We start from the raw sequence: 12,088 nt of genomic DNA on the forward strand, positions 1-12,088 counted from the left end.
CATACTTTAGACACAACAAACCTAGCAGTGTCAGGACAGTTTGTGTTACGTGAGCAGACATGTTCAGTCTAAATGCCTGCCTGGATCAACTGAGGAGTACCGAGAGCTTCCCGTCTCCACGGCCGCTCCTTGGCCTTGCCGTCGAACCTGCCATCCCAGGAGCCCATGTGCATGTCTGGTCTGTCTGGTCCTTACCTTTCACAAACAGTGTGATGAATAATTCTTGTTCTCTTGTGTTATACAAATATTTAACATAATAGAATTTGCACTCCACATTTGTGGTAGGTGGAATTATTAAATGCATCATTGTGTTTTGGTGCAAAAAGTTTTTTTTTGGTAACACTGTTTTCAAATATAGAAAATGTGTGTTAGGAGGAAAAGCTTTATGGCTTTCCAAATTTTTTTTTTTGGCATCAAAGTCTGTTAATGCCATTTTATTTTCCATGAAGTCCTTGAAGTTGGCAAGAGAAATTATTGGAATAAGTGTTATAGATCCAAATTTTGAGTGGCAGTTTCTCTCTGATGCTACACTTCTTTGTGTTTTGATGTTTATGGTGTCTTATTTGAGTTGTAATTGCCATTCTTCCTCTGGGTATCCTTGCTAGTTCTTCCATACGATGATCTGATCTGATGCTGTTTATATTTACACTTGATCTTAGCCAAAAGGCCGAGAAGCGATGCTGTTTATACTTACTGAGCTGTTTCAGGGCCTTACCAGTTTCTCCACTGAGAATTTCCTTCCTTAACTTCTTAAAACAATATTTTATGTTTAGGCTAGCAGTTTTCTGCTTCTGATAGGAATTATGTGTTATTCTCATTTTTTTTTTGTTCCTCAATTTTCTTTTTTTAAATTATTTATTATTTTTAATTCATTAATTACATTGTATTATGTGACACAGTTTCATAGGTACTTGGGTTCTCCCCACCCCTCCCCAAACCCTCCCACCATGGTGGATTCCTCCACCTTGTTGCATAACCACAGTTCAAGTTCAGTTGAGATTCCCCCATTGCAAGCGTATACCAAACATAGAGTCCAGCATCTTATTGTCCAGTCAAGTTCAACGGCTTCTTAGGTATACCCTTTCTGGTCTGAGGACAGAGCTAGCAGAGTATCAGTGCTTATGGATTTGAAATAAAGTATTTGAAATGTATTGTCTTTAAGTAGCAGGCTTCTTGGCTTCATTCTGGAACATTCTTAGCTATTATAGCCTGGGAATCTGTTTTCTAGTTTCTTTCTTTTCTCAAGTCTCATCTCCGCTTTCATCTTTGCATGGCCTCCTCTCTGTGCTGTCTTTCCTTCTCCTTTGAGGGTGCGTGTCACCAGCTGCAGGATGCTGTGTCCCCTGGAAGGCCCATTCAGCCGTCATTGTGTCCGTCAGCAGCCCTTTTCAGGGCTCTGTGACACACACCGAGGACGGTCCAGTCACCTTACAGCCTCAGGGAGCCAGATCTTTGACCCCTCCCCAGCTTTACAACCCTAACACTGCTTGATGATCTCATTTTGCCTAACACTTGCTGCAAGAATTGTAATCCTCATATTCAATACTCTTGCAATATGTCTTAAAATTCATCTCCGAAGGAGCGGGATTGTGTGCGTTCTGCTGGCGAGGGTGCGTGCGGGTGCTGTGCCAGCAGCTTTCAATGATTCATTTCGTTCGGGACTTAAACCAGAAGTAGCAGGGGGTTTCTAATATTCAATTTTTATTTCGTTTGTACAAACTCTTGCTTTAAGTCTAACTCCTTTTTTCCCTCCTGAAGTGATATGCTGCAGGAGCTTGGGTACCGTGTTAAGTGGAAGTTGTGGACATCACATTGTTCCTTATTGTGTTTAAATTTGAGAGACGTGAGCCCAGAACAGCCTTCCTGAACGTTGTCTATAGATCATGTGGTGTTAACATCATTAGTATAGAACAGAAATGGGTACATACACGCTTTATGGCCTTGGTCAAGCTTTATATTTTTCATTTATTCACTTCCTAGGAAGTCTGAAATTTCAAAGATGTCAGCAAAAATATTGATGATGAGTGGGTCTTAGGTTTACAACGATGCATGATATTATGTATTTGCTATTTCACAGTCTCGTTTCAAAATTGAGCATAAAAGCTGTCTCCAGAGTAGATTTATTTCTCCTGATCCTGTTTGCTTGCTCAGAATCCCAAAACACATCATGTAATGTGTAGAGTGAATATATTAACTTGAGGTTGTAAACTATATTTTTAAGGTTACGGTTACAACTTTTTAAGTGTGATGAAATGTCTTGGTTTTTACTCTTCTCAATAAAATCTATCATTTATTGTACCGCAGCCGTTCTGACGTGTAAATGGCAGTACTGCTTCTTCTGAGGCATTGGGAACTGCGTGGGTGTAACCCGGCCACCCCCGGGCTGTGTTCCACGGGTGCCTTCCTAATCTGGTGTTCATTCTTCACCCAGAAATGGGGCTTGGGACACAGTTGTGCTGTGTTCTTTTAGGCTTAAATAAGTTCTCATCATGAAATTCTTAGTAGTGTGGTTTATGAGGGCAGGGACAATTGCAGGAAATTAAGTGAAGCTGTCAGGGTTCCTGGTAATCATTGTAGTCTGAAAAAGCGTAGTCTTTTGCTAACTCACAAGTGAAGCCAAACTCTGCCTAGGATAGTGATGTGTTTATGGAGTTGTTTCATTTAGTCGTGGTGGGGTCTGTATGAAAATTTTAGTAAGCAGTGGTTCAAGCCAGGGTCCCTAATGACCACTGGTTCGACTCCCTGCTCTTTCATGTCTGATCCAGCTTCCTGCTAATGTGCTTGGAAAAGCATCGGAAGGGGGCCTGAGTGATTGGGTTCCGGCACCCACGTGGGAGACCTGCATCGTTGTCCAGGTTCCTAGATTGAGCCTGGCCCTGCCCCAGCCATGGAGTCCATCTGAGGAGTGAATCAATGGATGGGAACCACTCTCTTTGTGACTCTGTGTTTGAAACAAAATAAATCTTAAATATACAAGTTACATGGAGTGATGATGCGTGTAGTTGTCAGTAGTGTCTTTTTTCCTCACAATGCACTCAGCTATTTACTGCTGATGTTTTGTCTTAGGTTTTCAGTGTTACAGGCATGATGTGAGGTCTGACAGTGTGCCTGAATAAGTTATTTTTGGTGACTTCTCAAGGAAAGGGAATGAAGCCATCGTCTCAACCGTGTCACAAATTATGGCCAGTAAACAGTTGTTTTAGACTCCTCATAGATTTAAGCGTAACAAGCTAAATGACTTTGATGTTGAAGCTGTAGAGAACTGACCTGTTTTCTCCTGTCATTTTCTTTTTTAGGATTCTGAGCAACAATAAAATATCCGAGTTGAAGAATGGCTCATTTTCCGGGTTAAGCCTCCTAGAAAGATTGTGAGTATTCTTTCATTATCCTCTCTTAATAAAAATTGCATTTTCTAGCATTTTATTAGTAAAAAAATTTCAGTAAAATTTTTAGAAATAGGTTCTTACTTAGAGCACAAATATGCAAACTTTCCCTAATGGCCAGATTTGAGATAATTTAGGCTTGGTGGGCATATTGTCCTTAGGTAGAGACCGTGCCATGCCAAGCGGATACCTTCATGCCCTGTCAGAGTGTCCCGGTTTGAGTTCTGGCTCCCCTTGGGCCGCCAGCTCATGTGCTTTGTGGGAGGCAACACAAGGTGCTGGCCTGTTGTATGGTCCCTGTCACCCACATAGGAGACCTGCCTGGGTCTCTCAGTGCAGAGCCCAGCTCTGACTAATGCAGACATTTGGGGATTGAACCAGCAGACAGAAGCTCTCTTTGTCTCTCTGCCTTTCAAACCAACTTAATCTATTATGATGCAAAAATTTTGAAATCCATGCAAAACTTTTCATTATTGCCTATTTTCCCACAGAGTTTTTGAACTCCCTTTGTTCTGCGAAAGGCAGTACTTCTATATAATGAATGAATCGGTGAACAGGTTATCCAGTAAACTTTATTCACAATGCGGACTTTGGGCCATGGTTTGCCGAACACTTAGCTATAGCGCAGATGCTGTTTCAACAGTCTCTAGCATGAAATGTGCCTTATTAAAGCCACTTAGAACTTTAGAAACATGACAAACGGCAAATCTCTTGTTAAGTTTTGTTCCATTCAGCTTGACTGTGACATGTGTATAGTTAGAAGGTAGTGTAGCTTTGCTTGCAGGCTCGTGTGTTCCACGGACCACCTGTGCTTTGCTTTGATAGATTTGAGGCAGTGCTCTTCCAGGATTATGGTTCAAATTCCCTTGTTCCTCATGCATATAGGATAAAAGTTCAGAATACGCAGGGATACCACACTGAACATTTTTCTGGGAAGTTTTCTTTTTCCTCTTTGCTGCTTTTCCTGACCTCCCTCTGCGATTTTTCCTTGGCCGCTCCCTGTGCAGGCTGCTTCTGTGGCTGACGCCCCTCACCCTGCCTGCTTAGCAACGATTGTCGTGGAAGCACGTACTCTAGCACTCTGCAGCCTTGTCCGCATGCCCTGCTTCTTTTCATTTAGATCAGGTGGCTTTAAGTGGAATTACATACAAATGTCTGCACTGATAAATAGCTGTCATCCTTATTAACAGGTGGACATATGCACTCAGTATGCTTACTTAGCCATGTGAGTCATAAACGCATAGATAACTATGTAGAAGTGTTTTGGGGGGCCAGTGCAATGGCTTAACCTAATAACTCTCAATTATGAAGCTCTGGCATCCCATGTGGGTGCTGGTTCTCATGCTGGCTGCTGCACTTTTCCCTGCGTGTGGCCTGAGAAAGCAGTGGAGGTTTATCAAGTTCTTGGGAAACCGCACCTGAATGGGAGACCTGGAAGAAGCTTCTGGCTCTCGGCTTCAGATTGGCTCAGCTTGGGTCATTGTGGCCATATGGGGAGAGAACCAGCTAGAAGATCTTTCCTCCTCTTTCTCCTTCTCTGTAAATCTGTGTGTTCACCAGAGCTAAATACCTGCTCCTCCTCGCCCTCACTCTGCAGTTCTTTGGGATGAAGAAACCTTTGTAGAAGGGTTCTTTTCCTTTTCTCCCTCCCTCCACTCCTCTTCCTTCCCCTACTGTCTGCTATATTAATTGTTGCATATAATAATAATAATACCACCTGAGGCATATTCCCACAAACTGTCTAGAAACTTTTTTCTTTAGATTTTATTTTTATAAGAGTTTCTGCACTTTTTCTTTAATTTCGGAGCTTGGATTTGGGGTTGTTAGCTTTTGGATAAACTGCTTAAACCCTGTGGCCCCCTGGAAATGAGTTCCCTACATGTGGTTCACGTTTTTACTGATTGCTTTCTTTGAAAGTTTTTACAGCGCATAACAGATGTGGATTTATTGTGTCATGTTAATTAAAGCAATAAAAAGGTAATTGGCTTAATTTCAAGACTTGGCACAAATATTGTCTCAGTTATTAATATGTCTTACCTTATAGCTAATTAAAAATTTTTAAGCTTATTTATTTGAGAGGCAGACAATGAGAGGAGAGAGAAAGAAAGAAAAAGCTTGTGTTCACTGATTCACTTCCCAAATGCCTTTAACAGGAATGGTCAGGGCTGGTCTGGCCCTGCATCCTGGGGCTGGGAACTCGAGTCCAGCTTGTGCATGGGAGTGGCAAGGACCCAGGAGCTTCTGCCATCAATCCTGTTTCCCAGAGTATCAGTTCCCAGGAAGCCAGAATCAGGAGCCTGTGCCCAAACACAGATATTCTGATATCAGACATGGGCAAATGAGTCATTGTCTTAATTGCTGGCTCACGAGCCTATTTGCCACAATTTGAATCCTTTTTGCTGTTGTTTCATGCCCACAATATTCTGGTCTGAGATTAGTTGATAGTTGATGGCATACATGATGATGAGCACACAGTAAGCAGGTTGATAACATATTTGAAGTACTATCAATACAGAAGATATATAACATGGTATGAATATTGAGTGTGTCAGTACTTGACAAAATGAGAAAAAAGCCAACATTTAAACACAAAAGCACAAGAGATGTGGCATAAGGTGAAAACTTATGGGCTACCATGTCAGGTAGAAGATAATTTAAAACTTACAATGTTTGGAGACCGATGCCCTTGTCTGGACCAGAGGTTGCCAAAATCTGTGTGGGTTGGAGTGGCCTGGGGGCCTGTGAAAGCCCAGGCTGCAGACTTTCCCATGGGTGTTGAGCTTGGAATATGTGACTTCATTTTCCCCAATTTATTTGCAAGAGACAGATCTTGCATCTGCTGGTTCACTCCCTATATACCTGCAACAGCAGGGGTGAAGGAAGCTCAGGCTGGAAGGGAACTAACCACTTATTCCATCCAGATCTCCCCAGTAAGAACTTGACAACATTGCGTGCTGTCTTCCTCCTTGCATGGTAACAGGAGGCTGGACTTGCATGTGGAGCCAGGGTTTGGACCAAGACTGCCCAGTAAGGGATGTGGGCATCCAGGCCGAGCATCGCCAGCACTGTGCCAATTGCTCAGGCTCCCCATTTGCAGTCACTGAGTTGAGTGTGCCATGCGCAATCAAGAACTGGAGGGAGTGATGTGTTAGGACCTTAGATACAAATTGGAGCCTAAAGACGTGACTTCGGCTTGCATGTAGCAGTGCTGTTCTCTGAGAGAGTCTGTGTAGGGGCCAGGTGCTGTAGCCTAGTGGCTTAAGCCCTGCCGTGCACGTGCTGGAATCCCATGTGGGCACCAGTTTGTATGGCGGTGAACCCGCTTCCTATCCAGCTCCCTCCTTGTGGCCTGGGAAAGCAGTCGAGGATGGCCCAAAGCCTTGGGACCCTGCACCCGCGTGAGAGACCTAGAAGAGGCTCCTGGCTCCTGGCTTCTGATTGGCTCAGCTCTGGCCATTGCGGCTGCTTGGGGAGTGAATCAATGGGTGGAAGATCTTTCTCTCTGTATATCTGACTTTCCAATAAAAATAAAATAACTGTTTTTTTTTAAAAAAAAGTCCAGCGTAGGAGAATGTAGTGTGGATGTGGCTCAGGCATCAGTTGCTACTGCTCAGACAGTGACAGTGGGATCCCTTCATTCAACAGTAGGTATGGAGAATTGCTGGCAATGGGCATTTCGCAGTAGGAGAAAACATGTCTTACAGTGTAGAGGTAGAGAAAGTAGTCAGTGAAGCAATTGAAGAACGCCTGGAAGAGAGATTGTGGTCAGTGTGATGGAGAGCAAACTCCAGTGGGGTTTGTGGGGGAACATGGTCTCGCAGGGTGAACTGAAGGTACATTCAGTGTTGAACTGTGTGCAGGGAACTGACCCTGGTGGCTTAGCAGGCATCTGGAGAAGAGGGCGGGGAGACCCTGCTGACATGTCCAGCAAGGGGGCTTTCATTTGTTGCAGACATCCGTGTTTCGTGGCCTTGATGCGGTAAGCCTACACACTGAAGCCGTTACCCTCTCCAACAGCTAAATATGCCGTGTTATTGGAGCCAGTCCACGTTGGCACTAAATAAGCTTAATTTTATTTTCTGTACACATAATTTAAGTGCCCTTGTATATGATTATTATTAAAAAGCAGGATTGTCCAAAAATTATGATTCTTCAAGTTTCCCTCTGAATTTTTAAAACGTGCTGTAAAAGACAGTTTTGGAAGCTAAGTTTTGTGCACCTGTTACACATGCAGTCTTACTCCAGCTGCCTTCATCTGTACTCCCTCCTTCTCTCTTCTTTCCTCCTTTTCTTCCATCCTCCCTTCCACGTCCCTCCTCGCTTTGCAGTAGTATCATTGCTGTGTTACATGTTTATTACTGGAATTTTGTGGCCTGCTGTTCCTGCAGACCTGCCTCTTGACTGGTCCTGCCTTCTGCTTTGGCCTCGTGCTGTGGATTGCACCCCATCGACAGTGTGTCCTGAGCAGTGGGAGCTGAGGACAGCCTGGCTCAGGCCTTTGCAGACACACGCTCTCTACCTCCTGAGAGAGTCACTGAGCTGTTCTGGGACCCCAGGTCATACCCAAGGCTCAGGTAGAACATACAGCTGTATCCTGAGGACGGTGACTTTGGGAGGCAAAGGGAGTGGCCACAGAGACTTCATTGATGAAGCTATTTTGAATCAGTAGCCCTAATGTACATGATTCAAGGCCTCATAAGTGATGCATCCTGTGTCCTTTTCCTAGGAATTGGTTCTTTTACCAGGAACTATTAAAGCAAAACAAAACAAAAAAACAACCCTTGAGTTTTGTTGCAGGAATTCTGCTGCTTCTCACTATGTTGTGATGATGTAACCTGTTCAGATTTAGCCGTATATCCTGGAGCGACCAGGAAAGGGAAATGGGATAATTTGACTATGAATACTTTCTGGCATTGCCTGATTAATAAGGCTGTTATTAAGTATTATATAATATGTGACAAACATCTGATTATTAAAGAAAAAGTGTGTCTTTAAATCATATTATGGTACTCAGTTATTCATGAGTGGTATTTTGTAGCAACACATGCAGTTCATCATGGACCACAAATTTATGTTCTACTTCAGCTAAATCAGTTCCCGTTGTAGACACTGTTTAAAATTGGAAAGGGGAAACTTATGTTTTTAAGAAATGGAACTGACATTGTGTATTGGTATTTGCAGAGCCTTTTTATTTATGTAAAGGAAAGAAAAAATGGGTTGAGTTTTCTGCTAGAAACATTTTGTGTCTTTGAGAAGTGGGATTGGAGCCAGAGAATTGGGGAGGGAGAGGTAGGAAAGGAAGTTGGACATGAGAGTTAATTTCCTCAGACTTAAAACACTGGGGGTAGAGGCCAGTGTTGTGACATAGCAGGTTAAGCCACAGCCTGCCATGCCAGCATCACTTACAGACTTCCCTTCCAACTCCCTGGCAAAGCACCTGCGAATGCAGTGGAGTTGGCCCAGGTTGGGCATTTGCACTGCGTCCACATAGCAGACTCTGATAATGCGCCTAGCTACTTGGCCATTTCCAGTGGCAAGGACCCAGGTCCTTATGCCCGGTGCCTTTTCCTATAAGTGGTCCTATAATAAAAGTTGATGTCACAGTGCCTAACAGGCTTGGCCTAGGTTTCTGTCCTCTTAAACACCTGCTAAGATCTGATTATGTCCCCTGAAGTTCCTGTACTGGTCTTCATCTGCGGTTTAGCAAGGCTGAGAGTCGCTGCCCTTAGGAGTCCGTCAGTTATGGGTGTGCTGTCATCAAGAACGTGTGGTGCTGTTACGGGGGGATGCGATTAGTTCTCACTGGAGTGGACTCTGTTTCCTGCACCCTCCCTCCATTCTGCCCAGGTCCCTGTCACTTCCCCTCACTGTCCTGTGGCAGCCTGTGTGCTCTGGCCCTTCCGCCTTCCACCATGGGATGACACAGCTATCAGGCCCCTTCCAGAGGCAGGTCCTTGACATCACATTTCCAGCTTCTGGAGGTGTAAGCGACATCTCTATGCCCTTTATCAATGTCCCAGTCGCAGGTCCTCTGACACCGCCCATCCACCTGCTGCTGTGCGTGGAAGGCCTGGCACTGAGCAGAGCTGCCTCTGGTCTGGCAAGGTTGTTTCTCCTTGAAGACAGTATGGCAGGGAAGGCAGGGGTGCTGGTATTCACAGGTGTTTTTCTTAAGGGAGAGCTGAAACTAAATTAATCCAAGGGCTTAAGAATGAGAAAGGTAGGAAGGTAAGAGAACCAGGTAGGGTGAGGATGTGGGCAGGAGAGATGGAGGCGTGTGAGGACAGGGGAACCCATGAGTAAAAGGGCAGGGGTGTCAGGGAAAAAAAATCATCCTTTCTAAAAGTTCTGGAAATGTGACTGTTAGGAGTGGGAGAGTGTGGGGTACGGGCTGCTGTTGGTGCAGGGTGGGTGGTAACCTGGGCCTCGGTGAGGGAATGGCTGAGACGTGGTGGCAAGGCTGGATTTACCACGTGGAATAGTTCCTTGTGTCAAACACACGGGGGAGATGAAAGCAGACGCTGTGCAGCCCCACACTTTGCTGTCGCCCTGGCCAGCGCTTGGGCATGTGTCCTGCATGTCTTCCTGTGGCTGTTGGGGTAAATCTGTCCTGCCATGGATACAGTGAGTTTTTGGCCAGGCAGGAACGTCAAGGATTGGACCGTTTCTTACTTTTCCTGTCCACTGGAAGCAGAACCAGCTCTGTGGATGATTGTGAGACCCTAACAGACAAATGTGTGGCTGCCTCTGCCTCACAGCATTTGATGATGTGAATTAGAGCTGGATTTTAGGCCTGGCTGGACCAGGAGCTCACCTTTCATTCTCTTTTTCTATTCTTTTGGCTTCATTGGAAAGACTCTTTTTGCCACTGTGGTCAAGGAGCCACCTGCAGCTCCGGGCTTAGGTCGTGAGCTGTGCTCCCATCAGGGATGATGGCCGTGACTCGCCACACCTGCCCTGCCCGGAATCTTGGGGCGGATCAGCCAGCATCATGTGAATCATGCCAATGATCCTGGCCCAGTGTATCTGAGAACCTGCTCAAAGTTGAGCAGATGTCACACCTGCAGGGATGGTGTGGGAACCTGGACGGCACTGGCAGGTCGGGATGCCTTCCCTTTGCATCAAATGGAGGCTGCCAATACCAAGCAAGCCCCCCAGAAAGTGCGCAGAGCAAGTGCACACTACATGCCTGATGGCCACCGTTACTCTTGTTATTGTCACATTATGGAATTGCTCATCGTTGGTGTCCTTTCCTGCCTCCACCTACGCTAACACTTTTGAATGAATTCTGGTTTGTTCCTTCCCGCTCTCTGCCTTCAGAAACAAGTGGATGGTAGTGTCTCGTTACGTGACTGCACTGGGTGACCAGTCGGTCTGTGTGCTGGCAGGCTTCTTCTGCCTTTGTGACAGCTTCACCTGCGTTTCTCCAGATGAGGTCCGCTCAGTTGATTTGTCCAGAGGCAACCCAGAAGCACTTGTGTTTGTGAGAACAGCAGGTGGTGTTGGGCATTTGGCTGAGGTGTTAGGCTGCCCACATGCCCTATTGGAAAGTGCCTGGGTTTAATGCCGATTTCTGGCACCGGTCTTGAGCTTCCTGCTAATGCAGGCGCTGGGAGGTAGCAGGTGATGGCTCCAAGGGTCACATCCCTGCCCACCCATGTGGGAGACCCGGATGGAATCCCTGGCCGCCGACTTCGACCTCAACTCTGCCCCGCCGCTGCTGATGTTTATGAACTTATAGGAAGTAAGACAGTGTATAGGAACTGTTTAAATCTCTGCCTCTTAAAAAATTAAAAGCAAGCAAACGTTTGATCCCATATTGAGCAGTTCTCGCTGGTCAGGAGCTCAACTCAGATTGCTTGGAAACTAGACTTCTCTCTTGTTCCCCTCCTCCTGGGGCGAGGGCTCTTTCACTTCCTTCCTGCCCTTGTGGACTCAGAAGGAACTCGGCGTCATGGCCTCCAAGCTGGGAGCTTGCTCAGTGCACACTCGCCCACCCTCTGTTGAAACTGTTCCCGTTTGTACTTACAGTGAGGAAGAACATTGAACAGCCAGCTGCAAGTCCCAAGGGCTTGGGATTTGTACATTTGCTTGAACATTGGCTAAGACGTTTGATTCCTCCCCAACTGTATTTTGTAAAGTTCTAAGGTTTTTTTTTTTTTCTCCTGCAGATATTTTCAGTTACTTTATTTACAAAGTGTCTTAACTGACCGGGTGCAGAACCCAACAGTTACAGTGTGTCTAGCAAAGAGGAGAAAAAAATTTTCCCTTTGTGGAATGTAGCAATCTGAATTCTGGTTGATGAAATATTAATAGACTATATATATGTGTGTGTATCTATATAATATATATAACTATATATAGTTACACATGTATATATAGTTATATGTGTATATACACATATACATATATGTATATATACACATATGTGTATATATAATATTTATATGTATATAAAACTGTATATATTTTAAAAATCTAAGGTCAGATTCCTTTATATTTTAATTAATTAATTAATTAATTTCCTCTCTTTTAAAGTGTCTGGAGGTCCTGCGTTGAGGGTGTGTGGCTCAGGTTTATTCAGAAAAGCCTGACTTTGAGGGTTGGGTGGAGTGTGGGGCCGAGGTAGAGAGTGGGTGGTGGGAGGAGGAATTGTAACACTAATGTAAGGAGTGCTTGCCGTGTGAGGTGGGGTGGACAAGAGA

General features: G+C 44.9%; 1 protein-coding gene across 1 annotated transcript in view; it reads left to right on the forward strand.

Moving 5' to 3' along the window:
* ADGRA3 (adhesion G protein-coupled receptor A3) overlaps positions 1-12,088 on the forward strand; it is a 111,648-nt gene that overhangs the window by 27,781 nt on the left and 71,779 nt on the right. Inside the window, exon 2 of the mRNA XM_058670258.1 lies at positions 3,297-3,368. Within this exon, the coding sequence (XP_058526241.1) occupies positions 3,297-3,368 (72 nt within the window). The remainder of the gene's footprint in view (positions 1-3,296; positions 3,369-12,088) is intronic.

This window comes from Ochotona princeps, chromosome 11 (assembly GCF_030435755.1).
Source record: "Ochotona princeps isolate mOchPri1 chromosome 11, mOchPri1.hap1, whole genome shotgun sequence".
NCBI lineage: Eukaryota > Metazoa > Chordata > Mammalia > Lagomorpha > Ochotonidae > Ochotona > Ochotona princeps.